Raw genomic sequence first — 22,068 nt, 5'->3', positions numbered from 1 at the left:
ATAGATATGAGAGCAAGGAGTGTGCTGGGTGTGCAGTAAGCACCAAATTGAGGGGGGCATTGACCATAGGGGGATCCAGATCCATAGGGAGATCCGTGCTGAAGAAATGCTGCTTTTGAGAGAACGCCGTTGCTCCCGGCAGCAGGAGCGAAAAAGAATTGCTCTGCTGGAAGCCTTTCTGCCAGGAGCCCCTCTTCCACCCAGTGTCCCCACCAATGCTGGGGCTTGAGGAGCATCTCCTAACCACCCTCACCTGCAGTGGCCTTCCCATGGTCAGGCAAGCTGAACACGAAGTAGGGCATCACTGTCTACTGTGTTTTATAAATGAATACAATTAATGCCCTTTATGACTGAGTATTTAATACATGTTTGCTTTTAATAAATAAATGAATAAATAAAATTTCCTGGATGTACACCGTAATGAAATGTGGTGTGCATGCCTATGACGTGAACTTAATGGTTTTTAGATGGCCATGTGTATTCCTGCAACTGTGAAGTACACAACTAAGATAAAACACTGTTAATGCTGATGAAAAAGAAATCTTACATGCAGTTTGCATTTTAAACTCACTTAAATCATAGCATTATCATGAATACAGGAATAAAATGGAGTTTGCGTCCACTGCTCTGCTGTCCTAAACATCCACTTGTGAATTTATTTTAAAAGTGAAAAGCATAAAATTAGCATCTTCAAGAAGGATGCAGACAAGCTGGAGCGGGGTCTGGAAACAAAGCCCTATGAGGAGAGACTGAAAGAACTGGGCATGTTTAATCTGTAGAAGAGAAGACTGAGGGGAGACATGATAGCACTCTTCAAATATTTGAAAGGGTGTCACACAGAAGAGGGCCAGGATCTCTTTTCAATCATCCCAGAGTGCAGGACACGGTATTATGGGCTCAAGTTTCAGGAAGCCAGATTCTGGCTAGACATCAGGAAAAACTTCCTGACTGTTAGAGCAGTACGACAATGGAACCAGTTACCTAGGGAGGTTGTGGGCTCTCCCACACTAGAGGCCTTCAAGCGGCAGCTAGACAGCCATCTGTCAGGTATGCTTTAAGGTGGATTCCTGCATTGAGCAGGGGGTTGGACTCGATGGCCTTGTAAGCCCCTTCCAACTCTACTATTCTATGATTCTATGTACCAATGTGAATGCCTAGCCAGCTATCCTGACTATAAAATGTTCTTTTAAATAAGAAAGAAAGGATGCTGTGGTGACCAGCTTTTGCCCCAGTGGGCCCAAGCTTGCTGACACTGGGCCTATTTGCTGCTGCCCCCATCATCTGCTCATCTCTGGACTTCAACCCTGAGGTCTTGCTCGAGCTGCAACACTGATTATAATAGGAAAATATGAGATTTTGCTGGAAGACAGGAACCCTACTCAGCCATTAAAGGATTTGTAGGTTGAGGGGAGAGTGTGGATGTGCTAGCTGCCCTTACCCCCTTCACTGCATTCCTGTTGGAGGGCAACGGCCTCCAGTGGGGAGACTGTTGTACTCAGGCAGGCTCCCTATGTGTTCTAAATCATATCGAGATCCTTTGCAAGAATAGATGATTCTCCGCTGCAGACAGTCTTCTCCACCATGTGAAGGGTTACAGGGGTGCAACAGCTGCTCCCCTTCCCCTCATGCAGTTCTATTCTTGGGAGGACTTTAACACCTGAAAAGGCTGGGGTAGGCGGCGAGGACGACGACGACGACGACTGTTTTTAGGCTGCCACAGGATATGCTTCTCCAGCTGTGTTAAATTGAAATGCCAATTGGATTGGGGTTTATGCTTTTCCATCACAGGAGGCATATAATGTTATCTAAAGAGAAATGGATGATTAAAATTAGTTATTAATAATTATGATTTCAGGAAAATAAGTGTTGCTGTGCTGTTCTCATTTGTGAGAGTCCAAATATATTTAAGCATATATTTAAAATTCATTTCACATACTCTGAATTACCCAAATAAACAATCTGGGCTGTAGCTATTAGATTTTACATTAAAATAACTATATTATGACTCAACACTCTAGTATTTGGGCATCAGTCTTGACTTGTCTTAGAAATTAGTAATGAATTTCAAGCAGTACTCTAGCATGATATTAGATTGCTATTTGCCAGTCTGTTACAAAATGTGATGGGATTTGTATAAAAGAACCATATGGTATATTCCCCCCCTCCAGTCTTGCATTACAACAATTGCAGAACTAGCCAAGAATAGTTCACACATTGCAAAAAGGAAAAAGAAGAAGTAAATGTTAACTCTGTCCATTTCCTGACAAACTAAGAGTTGAGTGCCAAGAAGTCAAGCAAACGTATTACTTGTGGCTTAGCTGTAGCAACTAAATGGGCAGAGAAAAGAGAGTGAAAGTACATATTTTCATGGTTTCTAGCTTATTGGAATGTGCAAGAATCTCTGACTCCAATTATTCATGCTCTTTGTATTAAAGACTGTGCCTTAGGTTGCCTTTTATATAATTCGCCAATACTGTATTACAAAGTTCACCATAGCTCAGGTTGCAGAAAGGCTTGTAATTGCAAGAAAAGGAGAAGACTAAGAGGAGCTCTCCATATAAGGTATTTGAAACACTAAACAAGATTGTCTCCTCTACTTTTATTTCAGTGTTTCCTGCATGGATGTAAGCAATTCCAAGATACAAATTAACTGAAAAGCATAATCTAAGCATGGTTTTTTACATGTATTGGTTACATCTAAGCCATGATTTTCTCCACTTGGGACCACAGGATGGACTATTCATATATCCACATTTGCCAGCATTTAGTTGGTATAAGAACACATCAGGGGAAAGCATGACAGTTGCATGTTATTGGTGCCTGAAAACAAATATTAAACAAATAATTTCAAATTGTTGAACCTGTATTAGATAGTCTTAGGTCTTTTATGGTATTGATTCTAGGCTTTATTGGAATATTGGTAAATAGCAAGCAAGAGGGCCTTCACTGTGCTCTGAAATGTCATGGCAGGGCCCCCAGTTTGATGACTAGATAAAGAAATGAATGTAAATTTATTGCCATTGTGTCATATTTTGATACTAACAGGATCTTTTGTCAACACTTGAAAGACAAAATTCTGGTACCTGGGTGACACTAACAGGTGAATTGGCAGAACACAATGTAATTAGTGGGTGATGCCTGAGAGTGGGTGGGATCTAATTTATTAAGACATTTCTATGCTGTCTTTTAAAAATCAAACTCTCACATGGCGGCTTCCAAAACCTAAACACAAAAATGTAATCAAAACATAAAAATATTCTAAAAGTTATCATAAAAATGATAATGATCCATAACAATTAAACAGTAAAGAAAGCAGTAACCATAAAAATAACAATATCCAGCCCAGCAAGAAATGGGCAGAGATTACAAACTCTACATTTATCCAAGGTGTACAGTAATACACATTCTCCTGCCACCAAACCATACTACTCCTGTACAGGATGCCAGGCTGACACAGAGCACAATGCAATTGACTTACAACTGCATCTCAAGGTCAAAGTAAGAACTAAAATCCCTAACTCCAGTAGGTGAGCCCAGTCACAAACTACAGAACAATATGCAGACAACATCTCACCTCTCCTCTATTGCTGGTTGATCTGTCTTCAATGGGAGCTGCAGCACATTGACCTCTGCTCTTTTTCATAGATTGATACCATCCATCCTGTTAAATACACAGGCTTGGCATTATTATTGACTTCTCTGTCATCTTTGTTCCCCATATGCAATCAATTGCCAAGTCCGGTCGCTTCTCCCTTTATGACACAACAAAAACATGTCCCTTCTTCTCTGTCTCCTCAGCAACAACCGTGGTCCATGTTCTGACCATTTTTTACTATAATCACCTCTCTGATCTTCTGTTATATCAACTTGGTCCCATCACATCTATCCAAGTCTCTGCTGCCAAAATCATTCACAATTCTCATACTCCTTGTCTTATTTTCAAAGCCTTCCTTGACTTTGCACATTTACCTCTCTTATTTCCCAGTGTATCCCTGCCTGTGCCCTTCACTACTCCAATTCCACTACCCCCAACCACCTAAAGTTTTCCTACCCACCCCAAAGATTTCCGCCCTGCGGTGTCGTGTTCTTAGCCTTGCCTTCCAGAACACCTTTATGATGCTGCCTTTTCCCCATGAAAACTTTCCTCAAAACATACCTTTTCCATGAAGTTTTTAGCTCAATCCCTGTTCCACTGAGGTGCCGCAAATAATTTTCTAATCAAGCCTAAGCATGTGCAACTGGAGTAATTGCACATTTTCCCTTGTCCAGCCCTATGTTCATTTCCCTCCTCTTCCTTAGTTTCCCTTGTGTTGAAGTTTAGATTGTGAGCTTACACTATACAGTATTTAAGATCCAGACATGGTTGTGATACAGTATAAATGGCAGCTTGATCCTGTCTCTTAGGCAACTATGTTAAGACCAACCATGCTGGTGGTATTTTCCCCACATATACCCCTTTGAGATTCCAACTTTATTCCAAGATCAGATATCCACATCATAATTTGTCTGCCCAATTGTTTTTTGCCTCAATTAGATTTTCAGACAAGCCAACTGTCTCTTTATATTGTTTGTGGTTCTATATATGCACTATAGTGCATGTATCCTGTATTCCTAAAGTATGATGATAGATGTTTTCAGCATTGGCAATGTTTCTTGGCAGTTTCAGACACAAATAATTTTGATTGATAAAGAAACTTTCAGTATCAGTCTGGCATCCACACAATATAACCATTTTTCTTTCTTTCTGTGTCTCAGATGAAATCTGAAAAGAGAATATTTTTATCCTCCAGGGAATACTTTCTAATGTTTACTGATAAATCATGTTCTCCCTGTGTGGAAATATGTCATCTATCTTCCTCATTGGAGCCTATAACCCAGTAGTGTATCAAGCAGAGTATAACTACATTGCTAATATGCTGGATATGGAAGTATATAAAAACATTTTATATAATAACTCAAATGATATTTCACTGTCAGGGATCTGGCAAATGCTTCTTTTTACAAGGAAAAGTAGAAAACCAAAACTGTCTTTATACACCCAATAGGTTAGTTTTATAAATGAAACAAAAATTATGTAAAGGCTTTGGTGTTTGATCAAGCCATAATGAGTATTTTGAGGAAGGTGATTAATGCATGAGCAGAAAGAGATGGATCATTTAGAGTCTCCAAGTTAGTATATCACTTTGCAAGTATTAGCTGTTCTCATGACATGGCTTCCATGTGTGACCTTCATGTCATTTTATAAAGGTTTCTGAAGGTGTAAGGCTTGGAAAACATTAGATATGTTTAAATAATAATTCCCTGTACTGTAATATGTTATAAAGACACCACAACAACATTTTTCTCCAAAAACATATACAATAAATCTCTACTCACTATTCCTATTTAGCATTCTTAATTCTGAGTGCTTAAAATAGGTAAAAGTGCATTAAAAAGTGCAGCTAAATAGATAAAACACTAGTGTTTTATTTATTACATTTCTATATTTCCCAATAACTGAAGCTCTCTGCACAGTTTGAAAAGTAGAGTTAAAACCATAAATACTTTAGGTTTTATAAAGTATAGAACTCCTACTGCTACTACAGTAACAAAATAAAAAGTAAAATTAACAACAGAGCTAAGACTTAAAAAAGCACAGACATAGTTTTTAAAAATTGAGGGTTGGATCTAACGTTGGGCATCCTCCGACAATGGAAATCACTGGTGGATTTCCCCCCCCCCCCATTTAGTCCCTTACGTACCTGCCAAATTTGTTCTAAAGGATTGGGAAACTTGGAGTAGATTGGGGGTAGGGGTGGGGTGGGGAGAAGAGCGAGAGAAAAGCCCATTGCACAAGCATAAGTTTACTCCCACAATCCTGGGTTTAATCCCAAAGTACTATAAAGCCTGGGAGAATAAAACATTTTTCACCAGGTGCTGCAATGTAGACCCAGGAAAGCCTCTCTGGGTGAACCTTTTAATCCTCCACGTATTTTAAACAATCAAACAGCAGTTCAGACTAAATTGTCTTTATTTACTGGATATTATATCTATAAGGATGACTATATAGTCGCTCTAAAGCACAAGTTCCCTGGGCGACTCACAAAATAAATACAGCATTAAAATAGAATCTAAAACTATAATACAAATGTTGAAGCATTGCTGTAATATGCTTGCATCAATCCTCCCTTGTCAGGCTTTTGCATTCCATGTCAGCTGAAGCTTCTAGTCTCTAAGAGCAGCCCCATGTAAGGTGGGTTACAGTACTCCAGCCTTGGGAGCATTCATTCTTTAGTTGAATGTGTTCTTCATAAAGGAGCTGTAGCAAACAGTTAAGCTGTGTTATTTAGTAGATATACTGTGAAGAATAACTGAAGCATTTAATACTTTGTATATGCAGGAATCTTGCATAGGTGGTAGTAATACATTCAAAAATCTTTACAGCCTGAAGCAAACAGTGGAGTACAAGAAATTCATTAGTGAGGATGGGTATTTTCCATTTTTAGCAGTAATAAAAAATGAAGCTATCAATTTCTATTGTTCCTAGAGGCACATATATTACCTTAACAGGGTAAATAATAATAATAAAAAGATATCCCAAGATATGTTAGCTATATTTTGATCCTGTGGCTGTGATAGAATTATTGGCTGTGGTGGCCTTATGTTCACATTGTGTAGCATTTATCTTCTGTGAACATCTTGATTATTTAGTTATTTATTTCTAAGTTGTATTGGTACACGAGCTGATTTTAGTCTAGCATATATCACTTTGATATTGTGCTTAATGTCAACACCTTGTCTAACATGCAAAATCTAATTTGCTACTTCTGAGCTGTAACAGTTGTATGGTCTTGAGCTGTGCTGTGTGTGTTGCTGTTAGGGTAGCACTATGATCTACAATTTTGCAGTTGCACAGGAGCCTTTATACCCGTGGTGTTAAACCTCTTTCAACCTGTGTGCCAAATTCCATTTCAGAGAAACTTTCAGAGACAGCATTGTAATGATGGGTGGAACCAGAAGCAAAAGAGTGAGGTCATAAATACCAGCGTATTATAACTCAAAGCTCTTCCTGCCAGTAACTAAGCTTTAGGAGAGGCATTCCAACCTTTTAGAATGGGGAAGAAGCTGCACAAAACCTGGGAAACCACCGAATAATAAGTGGTTGGGGGAAAGGAGGTAGGACCAGGGGGAGGGAGTATGGCCCGCTGGGGAACCCTGGATGGCTGGATTTAGTCCTCAGGTGGGCGAAATTTGGCTGCTAGGCCTAGGGTTCTGTACCCCTCCTTTACACTGAAGCTTACGTGCACAATGCTAAGGAAATTAAGGTGCAATCTGATACATATTTAGACAAAAACAAGTCCTACAACTCCCAGGATCATAGAATCATAGAATAGTAGAGTTGGAAGAGGCCTATAAGGCCATCGAGTCCAACCCCCTGCTCAATGTAGGAATCCTCCTTAAAGCATCCCTGACAGATAGATGTCCAGCTGAATCTTGAATGCTTCTAGTGTGGGAGATCCCACAATGGTAACTGGTTCCATTGTCGTACTGCTCTAACAGTCAGGAAGTTCTTCTGTCCAGCCGGAACATCAGCATAGCTGCCTGGGGAATGCTGGGAGTTGTAGGACTTATTTCTGCCTTAAGCATGTATATGATTGTTCCCTTAGTCTGGCCCATAATATGGTGGTCTAATTCTAAGAATTTATGATGATGAACATGGAATTAAACATGCTTTAAACCTGTTTTAACTTTTAATTTGACTTAATTACGATTCTGCTGCTTTAGTTCTGTTTTACATCTGATTATTAATATAAACTCTTTGTGAACTGTTTTGTACCTTTCAGTATGTTGTGACATCATTGTATCCTAACTGTATAATAAGCCAATACAAGTCTGTCTGTCTGTCTGTCTGTCTGTCTGTCTGTCTGTCTCTCTCTCTCTCTCTCTCTCTCTCTCTCTCTCTCTCTCTCTCTCTCTCTCACACACACACACACACACACACACACACACACACAATCTCGCTCATCCCTGGGGCAAAAACCATTTGGGTAAATGTAATTGTGAACTGGGTGGTCATGGACATCACTGGCTGTAATTCCCAGAGGAAAAGTGCCACTACAGTTAAGAATGGGTGCCAGCAGCTCTTACCTGTCCAGTTATTGCATAAGTGTCCACTAGGAAGAGAACCATGGTGGTTTAGCGTGTCATGTGGGGGGAAAACCCCAACAACGATGGTTAATTAAACCCTGGGTAACCAACCTCCTGCAGTGGGGTTAAGGGGACTGGGGTGGGTTACCGTGTTGCCTGTTGGGCTCCCCATAGTTTAGAACAGCAGTTCCATGCAAAAATGTGGCAACCATGGAGTCAGCCGCCTAGAGTTTATTTTATTTATTGCACTTGTATACCGCCCCAAAGCTGAAGCTCTCTGGTCGGTTTAAATAATAATTTGTCACTTCTGGCAATGCTGTAGGCATCACAGCCATACTCTGTGGTTGCTGTCACAGAGCAAGGTATGGAGTGGCCAGTGTGCATCTTTTCCAGGTGTGATGGCCGCTGGGATAATCTCCAGCAGCAGGAGGCCAGGGAACTACAAAGCCCATTGCACAGTTCCCAGTCATGTGATGGGAGCATGCATCCCAGTTTCACTAACTTTTCCCACTCAGTTTTCCTAAACATCCTTTCCCGAGTTGCATCTGAATAGAGCCATTGTGTGAAACAATCCTAACTGTTAATATGGAACTCAGAAAAGATCCTCCTTTTAATATTTAAATACCTTTCGCAGTAGATTTATCTTGCTTTCCACTTTTATTGAGAAATGCCTAGACAGAGCAGATCGTCTACCACAGTGTTTTGATTTATTCTGCTTTATTTTACCTTTGATTTTTTTTTTTAAACCACAGATTATTAAATAATACAGAGAGATACTTGATGTATGCTGAACAAGAGGGTCTCCTAATCGTTTATGGAGGAAATAAGCTTTGGCTATTTTTTTTAAAAAAGGACAAATCTCATTAAAGCAGTGATTAAAATACCTATTGGCTTAACAAATTTAATGTTACAAGTACACTGTACCACCACTTCTCGGGACCTGTTGTGAGAAACCAAATTAGATCTTGTTATGCAAGTGTCATGCTACCTGGATTAGTCTGTACAGATCCTTGTGCTGAATAATCTCTAAATTTGAGTGCTGTTCGACACTCAAATATGCAACAGAATAGAAATAAGTGGCAGACAACTATTTAATACATTAATAGGCTCATGTACCAAATAAGTTACATTCTGTTTGTATATTGGTAGATGAAATTAGCAACAATATTGAAAAATAGTGATAGGAATTGGATTGGTACCAAAAAAAGAATGGAAATTCCAGTTTCCTTTGAAAATCACTAGTGTTTCTGCTATATCAGTAATACTTCTGCTAAATCAGTAGTATTTCTGCTATTTATATTATGTAATTTTTGCTATTTTGCAGTCTGGTATTTTTAATCATGAGTCATATTTTGACCACAGAATCACTCACTTTGACATTGTTAAGTAATATAGGATAGCTTACATTCACTGCTGCAACAGCAGAATGCCAGGTCTTGATTCTAGAGCTACAGGCCCAAAAGCACTCATATTTTTCTTCTTTTTCTTTTTTAATTGTTAGGGCAAATAAGAGTGGGGGTGGTGGTTCTCAATAAGGACTACCCTTACAGTAATTGAGATGTTTTTTTCTGGGGAGCAGTACCACCACCATGGAAAATGTTGGGTGTTGGAAAAAATGCTGAAATTTAGCTTTTGTAGTTTACATACTTCTACAGCTGTCAGTATTATAACAATAGACATAGGGAAGCATCCAACAAAGTCATTTTGCCAAGGCAAATAACATTGCGCTAGTGTAAGGGACTCCTGGTGCATCATCAATAACATTAGTTTGTGCAATGCATTTTCCAGGGAATCCTATTGCTATTGGTGTTGTGCTAGAGTACTCCTACACTAGCACAACTTAATTTCTGTTAGTGGAATCACATCGTTGGATATTTCCCATAATATGCTATCCCAGAAATGTTTTCAAAGCAGGATGTTGAGCTCATGAAATGGTAAGCATTTCCTCAGAATGAATAATGTACTTTCAGCTATAGGTTTTGAGTTCATTATAATTTTACAGATTATGAATTATTTTTGTTGTCTAACATACCTAACTGTTAAATTATACTTGTGCTTTCTTTGTTCATAGTTTTGTCAGCCTGGAGGATGGCATCTATCCAGAGAGAGGAAGCAGCCTACATTCTTTGTGGTGGTTTTGACAGATATAAACTCTGAACGGCACTACTGCTCTTGCCTAACTTTCTATGAAGCAGAGATCAATTTGCAGGTAAATGTTTTAAAGCAGAAAACAACAAGTAAGGGAGTATTTAAAAGCATTTCCCATCCTATAGGACTTTGTGCCACCCACCTAAAATTACTGGATTTTTCTTGTGTGCATGCAAGCCACCCTCACCTAGAAATCTAATTTCTGTAAAATCTTCCATCATCTACCTACTTGGTTCTTACAACCTGACTCTGAAACTCTTTTTTTCACCACCCACCTTACCCTCTTCAACTCCGGGGTCACGTATCTGGCCCATAGTAGTCGGGTTCATGATACCACTTCTCATCTCAGTGAACATTACGACTCTGTTTAGGCTAAGTAAGACAGGCAATTATTTGAATCAAATCAGTGTTTACATAAACTTGCAACATTATAGCATTGCTGTATTTAACAGTTCCCATATTCTTAATTCACATTTAATGCATTTATGCGTCGTGATGCTTCCCTTAGCCTTGGTGGCACTTATAAGGAATACTTATTTGAAATATATGCCAAATTAGATTTCTTAATTGCTAAGGTTGTTTTCCCCTTAATTGGCTGGTTCTGTTGATGTCTTTGTTATGTTTTAATAATGTTTAATTTATTTCTCTGTCTTAAATTAAAATTATTTAAGACTTTGGAAGGAACCCAGAGTATAAAATAAAATATGCAAATATCTTTTTCACTTATTTTAGCCTAACTACTGTTTCTTTCTTTATTTCAGTCTAATTGCTTAGATGTTTCTTTTTTATTTCACTTGTGTCTTTATACAACGCAATTCAATATGGTACTGGACTTGTGGTTTAGTTTAGATTCTTGACTATCTATTTCAGTAAGATTTTTTAAAACATGCTACTCCCTCTGCTGGTTGCATGTATATTTGAAGAGAACAATACACCCCAATTATATTTTTATTTATTTACTATATAATATGGTATGAACCATTATAGTGTTAATGTTATATTCTAGTAGACAGGCATTTATATAGAAATATACATTGTGATGGTTTGTGTGTTGTACTTCTCCGTTTGCATAATTATAAAATGTACTGTCTTTCAATACTTTTTGTTTGCTTAATTTGTGTGTGTGTTTAAAATGCATTAAAAACCCACACACGTTTAAATCGATGAATGCATTCTTTAAAATAGAAAATCTAGGTTAGATTTTGGGTGTAACCTGCTTGGCAGTTTCCCTTTAAAATATGTGTCTTAATAATATTTGGTCTTCTCTAATTATTTCAAAAATAGTTGCTGAAGTAATTTACCCAAATTGGAAATTTCAAATAATTTCTGTATGACATGTTATTTGGAATCCTTCCCAAGGAGAATCTAGGGACCAAGATAATGCAATGTGAAATCATGAAGTTTTATTCTAATGTTTGAAACATTGTTTCTTGGTTAAGGTTAATACTGTGCATAGCAATAATGGCCTTTTATCCAATATTGTGCATAGCAATAATTTTCATAAATTAAAGATTATCACTAGTTTTGTTAGAAAGAGATTTCTAAAACTATATCAAACAATTTCAGATAATATCTTCAGTATGTAATTTCAAGCCTCTGCATTACAACGAAGACGAGGGGCATGTCTACACAGTGTATTGACTCTGCCATGGCTGCAAAGTTGCACACTTTCGTTTAGATGATACAGCTGCCAATTCGCAGCCCCATCTTGGTACTCATCCCAAAGCTGCGCATTTTTGCAGTGCCGTTTTACTGTGTACTTTAACTTTGCTCCGCCGTCACCATGGTTCTCTGGGTAAAGATGAAGGACCTATATTGTGTAGATTCAATCTCCTAATATTAGTACAATAAGTATACTTTGTATTCAAGTATAGTTTTCATATATATTGTATCTTATTGATTGTTATAAGTATAATGCAAACCTTTTACAACCAAACTTTGACAAATTCAATGCAATTACTGTACCTCTTAACATGTATGTAATCATAAATTGGTATGATTCTAATATATACATATGATATAAATTTTAGAATTGATGTTATACGTAACATAAACAGATGCAAATTTTACAATTGATGTAATACATAATGTAAACAGATGGTAACTCTAGATTATATATTCTGTTTCTGATTATATCTTCATCAGTATTTAGTTGTTTACATCAAAGAATTGTATTTATCTAAAGAAATATATTCAGCTCCACCAAATCATGGGAGGATCACTTTAACTGCCGAGGGGCTGAAGCACTAAAGTAAATGAATAAAGTTGTGTTAATGTTAAGATACATCACCCTGGAAACTACTCCTCAGATTGAAAGTAAAACAATTCCTTACCTTTCTAGGTAGGAGTTGTGTTTTTCTTGTATAGTAGTGAATAGTCTAAATTCTTAATGTTTTCAAACATCAACTGTAAGAAATAGTTTATAAAATTCAATGTCATTTCTATTGTCAAAGTAGAAATAAAAAAAACTATACTGGAAAAACTGAATATATTAACTTGCCTCAGAAGCTTCCAAAGATTAGTGCTCTTCTCGTCCTGACCAAGGGAGGAGTGAAACGGAAGAAACGTAGCTATACCCATATATAACACCTGAAGAGCCAGTAATTGAAGGTAATTGGAAATGATGATACCATGTTTTTTTACTTCAAAAAACAAGCCCAATTAATTAAAAACGGCTCTCACACTGGACCTTCTTTGAACATAACAAGTAGTTCATTTCCAATTACCTTCACCCTTTCACTGCTATGGAGTTGAACAGAAGGGGGGATTTTACAGCCCAATCGTTAGTCACTATTTGCTGTGCATTATGGCCATTTAATTCCTGCAAAGTTCTGGGGCAGAATATTCCACAGTCAGCCCTGCTCACTTATTGCAGAGGTTGTCAGTTGGCAACTGTGGTGCTATGGATTTTGGGGGAGATCAGCTGTGTCACCCCAAGGTGACAGCTGAGCTGATGATGATCAGAGTCATCAGAAGTCTGGTAACAGCTAAACCGAAAGGAGAGAGAATAGGGATAAGCAAGACAACAAAGCCTGAATTGAGATAATGGGTTTTTATCTTAATAAAGGTATTAATTGGCTTTCCAGTGCCATGATGTTGTATTATCTTCAATACTATTTTGAGAATGATCACTGTAATTATTGAAGCTTGAAGCTTTAGCTGAATTATGATAGTCCATATTCCTGGCATTTCATTTTCCTTTGACATCATTGCTAACATTTCTCTCTCTCTACACCCAGTGTATACACTATTACCTGTTTCACACATAATAGCAACCCATGGTTTATTTAACTCATGGTTTGTTACCCTATCCAGGCCTTGTCTGGCAGATGATGAGATAAACCATGATTTGTTTTCTTAGTCCTTGGGTTGTTTTTCCTCCTTTTTTCCTGCGTCTCAAATGCCTTTGCAGCAATGAAGTACTAGCATGTAGAGCTGCTGGTTTGTTTGTTTTACTTGCCACTTCTGAAGCCTAGCAAAACAACCCATGAACAACTGACAGTCTTGGATTCACATATAATGACAACCCATGTGTCAGGTATAGGCACAAGGCCGGCCTTGTACCTAGTAAATAGGTTTATTAGAAATATAGTTTGATTATGTCAGATGTCTCTGCAAGCTTATCTCTAAGCTTGCAGAAACATCTGACATTCTCAAACAATTTCATAATAAATCTACTTACTAGGTAGAAGGCCGGCCTTGTACCTGTACCTGACATCATAGTTTAAACAACCCAGAGTTCACAAACCAGTGACAAAGCATTGGATTGTTTGTGGTTAAAAGAACAAAATAGGTTTAAGGAAACTGATTAGAAACAATGTGCCAAATTCAAATGGAGCTATACCTGTTGAAATAAAATCATGTGTCCATAGAAAATATATTTAATCATAAAACAAATATATAGGCTTAAAATTTGAACAGAATGGTCCACAAACATACAACAAACAATAAACCCAAATGCATTTCAACCCACAAGGTCTTCATCAGTGGGGGGGAGATTTAAACAGATTTTTAAAAAACTTTTTGTGTGTGGTTAAACCATGGTTTGTTAGCATGGCTAGATTCATAACCCAGGATTCAGCAACTCATGGGTTATATAAACTGTGTGTTAGTGATATTATACCTGTCAACTCAAGATGATGTTCTGTTCGTATAGTCTTTGGTCCATGGAAACATATGCCATAAAGTGGTTTTTAGTCTATACGTGTCACAAGACAGTGGCCTGGTTCAGACAACACACAAAACCATGCTGTTTAACCACAAAATTCGCTTAACCATTTTGTGGTTAAGCAGCATGGTTTAGCGTATTGTCTGAACCAGGCCTGTTTTTGTTGGTTTTGCCACAAAACCCTTAGGCAGACTTCACTGTCAATTCCATTGCCTTGTAACTAGAAAATGGATTTCTATTAGAAAGTTTCAAATCCACGACTATGTTCTGGTTGCTGTTTCTCCTGCACATTTGCATCTTGTTAGTTTTGTTTGTTGGCTAGCAGGTTTAAACAGGTTCTAGTTCAAAAGCCGATATGGTAGCATTAGGGAGGATTAGAGCAAAATGTTTTAAAGAAAATACCACAAGAATGCTGAATTAGAACTTCTTCTTCTTCTTCTTCTTCTTCTTCTTCTTCTTCTTCTTCTTCTTCTTCTTGGTGCTCTTTTCTCCTTCTTGATGCTTTGGGGTTGAACAGGCACAGCAGGCTCAATGGAAGCTCTTTCCGTGAACACAATTCTTCCATGAATGACGTGGAAGCTCCTTCCATTCACAGAGGAAAATATTGGGTACATCCCAATGAGATTGTTGTTGTTGTTGTTACATTTCTATACCGCCCCATAGCTGAAGCTCTCTGGGTGGTTTACAAAATGAAACCTTTTAGTGTAAATAGATGTGAAATAATAATAAAAAGTATGTTAAACTAAGGCTATTAAGTTTTGGCAGTAGGAGGCAAAACACAACATCCCTACACTTTTTGAACTGTAATGCTAAATTTAATGGAAGGTTTGGCATTCTTCTTTAGAAAAAGAATTAAAAGAATTTAGCACCTGATTTAAAATACAATGTCAATGATGCATCATGTGTAATGCTTTAAAACATAATACAAGACAAAAATATGTATACAGAGCACCACATTGAATGTGCTGATTTTGTTTGTTCTTCATGAGTGTGGCTAGAAGTTTTTTGTTCAGATTCCAGCAGTATTTTTTTTAAGTGTTCTACTATTTCTGTGGTCTGGAACAAGTGCTTCAAATTTATGCTGAGAATAGCTGAGAGGCTAAAGAGGAAATAACCATTTTGACTGTTGGTGGCCCAGGTGAGTTGGTGCAATTAAAGGCATTTTCGTGTCAGTTTTAGACTTTTCAAAATTCATGCACTAAATAGAGGTGGATCTTTTTAGAGACACCTCTATATGTTGTAGCAATAGTGGGTAAGTCCCAGCTCCATGTAGCCTGGCAACTATAACAAATATGTTGTTAGAAATTTAGAATAGGGTTGGTAAAGAGAATTTCAGCTATTGGGTGGTATAGAACAAAACAACAATAACAACACATCATACAAATGTCCATTTTAGCCATTGTTTTTTGGGGGGTGGGGGTGGGAGAGCTCTGTCCCAGGGAAACCCCAATTTCCAGCCCTGTTGCACATTACCAACCTGTAAGTCCAATCTGTAGAACACCAAACTGTCAAAGATAGTGGCCAAGGCCAGGGCTCTTTATCTTCTAGTATTGGATACAACTGGCATATCAGCTACAGCTGATAAAAGGCACTCTGGGCCACAGCTGCACTCTGGACCTTCAGAAGTTAGGCTGGACTCAGCAGTATCCCCATGAACTCAGTTGTTTAGGAATAGTTTGATTGCTTCTTGAGCATGCATTTATCTATTGGTTCTCAGATTTTCTCAGTGAACCTTTTTACATTCTTACAGATGTATGGAAGTCTTTAGTAATGTACACTACCCCCGGTTATGTGCATTACCCAGGATTAATCTTCTGACTGGTTTTACATTTAAAATTTTTTAACATTGGCTTTATATATAGATAGACATAGATATAGATATATGTATAATTATTGAAGATGCAGACAAATTCTTCACATGTTATTCTTTTGTGCCTGGGCTTTTGTGATTCATTTTGTAATTAAGTGACCATACTGCTTTTATAAAATTCCAGACTAGCAACTAGTCTTGCCAATAGAGTGGTATTAATGTAGTCTGATTGTTATGTCTCTTTAATTTAGTTTAGTTTAGTCTCAGTAGACAGTTTTGATTTCCATATGCTTTAATTATAAGTGACAAATGAGCCATTTTCTTCTTTGAGAAGTGGCACCAAACGGGGTTTCATTCATTACTATGCACTTTTCATGGAATTGAATTTTGCTTCAGTTTGGGGTTTTCAGAATTGTTGTGGCTTTAAGGGAAAAGGGAAACACATATATATTTATCCACAAAATCTAAGGTGAACATCCAAATAAAGCACAGAGAGCAACTTGTTCAAGGTCACTCAGACCACGGCCAAGTTGGAATTAGAGCTCAAGCCTTAGAGTTCCAAACCAAACACCCTTAATAACTTCTTTGGATTCAAAGCAAAAATTGATGGTTTTTGTTCCACTGATGGAAATGGATTTTGAGGGAGGAATGATGATTTTAATGTACATTCGTTGATTAATCCAAAATTTCAAAATGGATTAATAAAGTCCCTTGTAAACATTTCCATACATCGGATCTGAAAGAGTAGGGAAACTTATGTGACATAAGTGATTCATAGTTTTTTAGGGATTGTTTGTATTCTGGATTAATTAAATTAAAATGTGTGGCTTCACACATGCCTCCTAAGTGTGGTGCAAAGAGTAATAATTGTATTATGGTTTGCACATAACTGTTAGAGAGTGGATCTCAGATGTGTGCTACTGAGAATGGTTTATCATCTCAACTTGTATCAAGTTTTGTGGCTCTTGTTCAGGGGACTCAGTTTTATCTATGTAAAGGAAAGGTGGGCACATTGTGGCCATCCAGATATTTTTGGATTACTACTCCTGTCAGCACTAGTCAGCATAGCCAGTAGTGAGGGATGGTGGGAGTTGCAGTCCAATGACATCTGACAGGTTACAACTTGCCCAACCCTAATGTAAAGGATAAATAGAACAGGCCTCTACACTACCTCAGAAAAAGATATTCTGCTAGTGTAGAACATGGTTCTGCCTATCTTTTACATGGATTATATCAGGTAGCCCTGAAGAAAAGCCATAAGACTTGATACAGGTTGGACCAATAATTGAGGTTCCCTTTCTCTCTCTTTTTTAACCCCTGACTGTTAATTTCTCTTCCAAACAATTCTGGTATTGGCATTGTCTATTTGGATGTTTTGCTATTCCATTTACAGCTTAAATAAAGACAGTAAAACATACAGGCTAGAGGTGCTTTGTGAATATTTTCTCAGACTGCAATCATGTAGAAGCTTATAAATGTCATGAACTCAGTGAATACATTTCATGAATTTGCTTAATAAAAATGTAGTTACAATCGATTAAAATCTTAATTTATGACTGTTTTTCTACTCCTTTTAGATAAAACAGGGTTTGCTGGCTTTGGCTTGGTTATTCTCTATACAAGGTCAAACTGTTCTAGAACATTTCTTCTGCTACATTGGGATGACATATTTGTGCACATGAGCATGCATTATCTCTTCCCCCCCCCAATACATTTATCTTAACTATAACTTATTTTACATAACAGGTACCTCAAACTTTAGTACTTAAATTAAATACTTTAGGATCTTATTTCAATATTGAGTTTGCATCTCTTTGTTCTCCAAGTCTTGAATAATTGTCTTAAATATTTTTGTTAGTAGCTCATTAATTAAAAAATCTTGTTTTGCGTTTACTTGACATGTGGTCTGTTTCTTGATTTGAGTAGGAACTCAGCTGCTGAAGGCTTATTCACATACTAGCAAAGTGCATTGTAGCTAATGAAACATGGAGCTTTTGAACTGTGTGCATGTGATTAATTACAATACATTCCCATTTTAATCTGGTACTACTGATGTGGGTGAGGCACTCACTAAGAAAGATATGCCAAATTATTTCAAACTATTCTGACCACATGGTGTTCATGCACAGCACAGCTATCTGAATTGACATCTTCTCCCATTTTAAAATACTCCCCCCCTTTAGGGGGAGGAAGTAGATTATACTCTACAGGAGCTTTTCCCAAGCTGGTGGCTTCCAGATGTATTAGACTCCAACCCATAGGATTCTTGACTATTGTACAAAGATGGCTAGAATGGTTAGCAATATTGCATTGCTGTGTCTTTATCTGTGTTCAGAAATACTGTAGTCAGATTCTGACCAATAAGTAACATCCTTACAATGCAGGACAACTGTGCATTGGTCAGTTGTTACATGGCATAAATACTTAAGTATCATCAGTATTTCTACAAGTAAAGTGGATGTCCCACACATAAACATACTTGGCACCAAAACAGACCCAGGAGGGAGGAGAGGAATGGGTCTATGCTGGAGGGTTTTCAAGTTATACTGCAGATTTTGAGGGGGGAACCTTGCTCTTTGCCTTGACCCCTTCCTTCTCCTCTGTAGAAAAAGAGGTTTTTTCTCCTGTTTGTAGAAAAAAAGGGTCATTTTTCTTCTTATATCTCAGCTGAAGTTCAAACTATGTTACAGAGTCCTGTAATTCTTTCTTACTCAACCAGCCTTCCCCAACCTGGTGCCTTCCAAATGTGTTGGACTAAAATTCGCATGGCCAAGACTGGAGTTGAATTCTGAATGCACCAGATTGGGGAAGGCTGATTTAAATTCTTATCCTGAAAGAACATGCACAAAGGCGGAGGCGGCTTAACTCTTTCTACCCATTTTGGCTTCTTTTGGCCTTTTACCTAGTAACCATGTAAAATTAAGCTCCAAATTTGCTAATATAATGACTACCGCATTTCTCTACACTTCTGTGCCTTTCGGGGATCCTTTGAGTTCCAATTATGGCTGTAGACAGATGCAAATAAACTGATAAATATTATATTTTCAAAAAAATGGGCAATCAGCCATTTTAGTTTTTGTTCCAACAGCCCTTGGTGCAGCCTGAAACCTGTTCAAAAGGCTAATCTGATTATACACAACAACTCCTGGAATCCATCCATGTGCATGCCTTGTAGCGTTCTCACTGTTAAATTCAGTATGTGACAGACTTTTCTGCATATCCAGTTCCCTGCTCAGAGCTTAGCTTTAGTTTTGGGTTGATCTACAAGCTTTATTTGGGTTCCTCAGCTCTGTTGATTGGTTGGGATAATTCATTGAGCTTGATGGACTTATAGGCCCCTTCCAACTCTACTATTCTAAGATTCTATGAATGTCACTGATAAAATAATTTTCCTGTATTTATAAGGTTAGTGTATGGTGCAATATGGCCTAGCTGCTTCTGTGTGATAAACAATAATATACCTATGTGGAATCCATCTTAAGATAGTTTCTTTCTCATAATCATACCATTTAACCTCATGCCAGCTTTTTTATTCCCACTCCCAGTTTACTTAACATCTTGTCTGATTAACAGTTCTGGAGAACTTGAAAATTTGCTTGCTATTTTTGAGTTTGGTTGGCCCCAGTAAAGGTATTGCCATACTAGGGCTTGTGGATTCCCCCACTCCCTGCCACCATGGATAAGCATGATTAACCATTCATTTTGTCTTTTGCCTCTAGTCACTTCTCAGATCAAAATTGCCCTTCCCAAGCCACTTTTTTTATCCATGGAAGGAAAGATAGGGTTGCCCCACTTCTCCATGTTTTTTAACTCTAAGCATGAAAAAGTAGTTTAAATAATTTTAAATTAAAGAATGACTAGAACAGTTTCTCCCTGCCACTTCTTCCATTCAAATGCAGTGTACCAAGCTATTTTATCTTTTTAAAGAAATAAAAAGCATAAAATGCTATGGACGAAAGAATTACTGAAATTGGTGGCCTCATTTGGGCATATCACTAGACTATGGGCTTGTGAACAGGCTTGTAATGTCCTCTTCCCCTCTCTTGCTGACCCTTCCACAAAGAGGAGATTGGAATCTTTTGGTTCTGTTTTAAATTAACCACACTGAACCCAGACAAACAATGGCAATGCTGGCTGGGGCTAATGAGATCTGGGAAGGCTGCCCCAAACCATCATTAAAAAATAACCACAGTTTCTTGTTCAGTCATAAAGCTAAACCAGGATTAATTGAAAACAGAAGTCAAAGCTTCTGACCTCCTTTTGGCTACACCAGAAGGGGGAGGGCAAACGTACAATTCTGAGGCTCATGCATGCAGTACCAAACCTTAGCTATATGTTGAAATCAGATCAGTGTGTAATTTGAGCCTAGCTGGTACCTGATACAAGGCCTTAAAGACTTCATGTTCACTCCCAATAATAAGATACATTTATTTTTTTATTTTTTAATGTGCCAATGCTAGCCATGTCATATTCCTTACTTTCCCCCTTTCAATTTAATAGTATTTTCTTAAGGGGTAATAGCATTAGAAGCTAAAAATAACTTTAAGCTATAGGACATGTGTGCAACATGTGGGCCATGTGCATGGCCTGCCACAAGTGCCTTGACCCACAACTCCCCCCCCCCCGCTGCTGCTGCCCCATCAGAATCAGTTTTGTTAATAAACAAGAGCCATCCCCATGCACCCTGTTTCCCTGTAGAATGGGGCTCCTGCCAGCCTACCAAACAGCTGGCCATAGCCCGTTCTTGCTGGGAAAGGGCCACACATGGATGGCTCTCTGTGTGTGCTCTGTTTCCTGCAATTCTGTTGGGATACAAATGCACAAGGAGATACATTCTTGCATGCCTGTTTCCTATCAAGATCACTGGAAAGAAGGTGAGATTATTGCCTCTCCCTCCTCCAAGGAATCAGGAGCACTGAGATGGAGGAGAAGGCTTTAACTTCTCCTCTATCTCAGCAATCTGAATTAGGAGAGGTGTGTGTGTGTGTGTGTGTGTGTGTGTGTGTATGTATCTCCAAGATACATGCAGGCCTCAGAACTTAAGAAGTTGCTCACTCCTGCTATAGAAACAGAATACTACCTTTCAAAGTAATTCTGCTGTTCTTTCAACGTGTCCAAGTATGCCCTAATTTGGCATTCCCAAATGTACTTTCCCGACCCAACCCATTTTCATATACTCTTGTCTTATATAAAAATTAAACCTTAAAAATAAATAATGACATTTACTCTATTTTGGCTTTTATCAAAGTAAATAAATCTTGATATACAATCTGTACTCACTTTCAATTGTATGAGCTGAGGATGTTGTTGATTCTTCTGGACCCAATTCTTGGAAGATGATTTATAGATGTGCTTTATCTGATTGGAAGAGCCTCGTGTGGCGCAGAGCGGTAAAGCAGCAGTTTCTGCAGCCGAAACTCTCCCCACGGCCTGAGTTCGATCCCAGCGGAAGCTGGTTTCAGGCAGCCAGCTCGGGTCGACTCAGCCTTCCATCCTCCCGAGGTCGGTAAAATGAGTACCCAGTTAACTGGGGGAAAGGTAATAACGGCCGGGGAAGGCAACGGCAAACCACCCCGCCATAAGGCCTGCCAAGAAAACGTCAGCGAAAGCTGGCGTCCCTCCAAGAGTCAGTAATGACTCAGTGCTTGCACGAGAGGTTCCTTTCCTTTCCTTATCTGATTGAAAGGGGGTAGAGTTAGGCTATTGCCTCTGTGACTGCAATGAAAACATGTACCAGTTTATAATATTCAAATACATTTCCTTTTAAAATGTTTTCACACATGACATATTGTACAAGTCTGGTTTTCTGTGTGAG

At 38.2% G+C, this 22,068-nt stretch overlaps 1 protein-coding gene across 1 annotated transcript in view; it reads left to right on the top strand.

Moving 5' to 3' along the window:
* The window catches only part of SBF2 (SET binding factor 2), a 274,874-nt gene that overhangs the window by 100,548 nt on the left and 152,258 nt on the right, over positions 1 to 22,068 (top strand). Inside the window, exon 3 of the mRNA XM_063117284.1 lies at positions 10,199 to 10,336. Coding sequence (XP_062973354.1) covers positions 10,199 to 10,336 — 138 coding nt within the window. The remainder of the gene's footprint in view (positions 1 to 10,198; positions 10,337 to 22,068) is intronic.

Source organism: Elgaria multicarinata, chromosome 2 (assembly GCF_023053635.1).
Source record: "Elgaria multicarinata webbii isolate HBS135686 ecotype San Diego chromosome 2, rElgMul1.1.pri, whole genome shotgun sequence".
NCBI lineage: Eukaryota > Metazoa > Chordata > Lepidosauria > Squamata > Anguidae > Elgaria > Elgaria multicarinata.
This window is presented reverse-complemented; position numbering and strand designations above follow the sequence as displayed.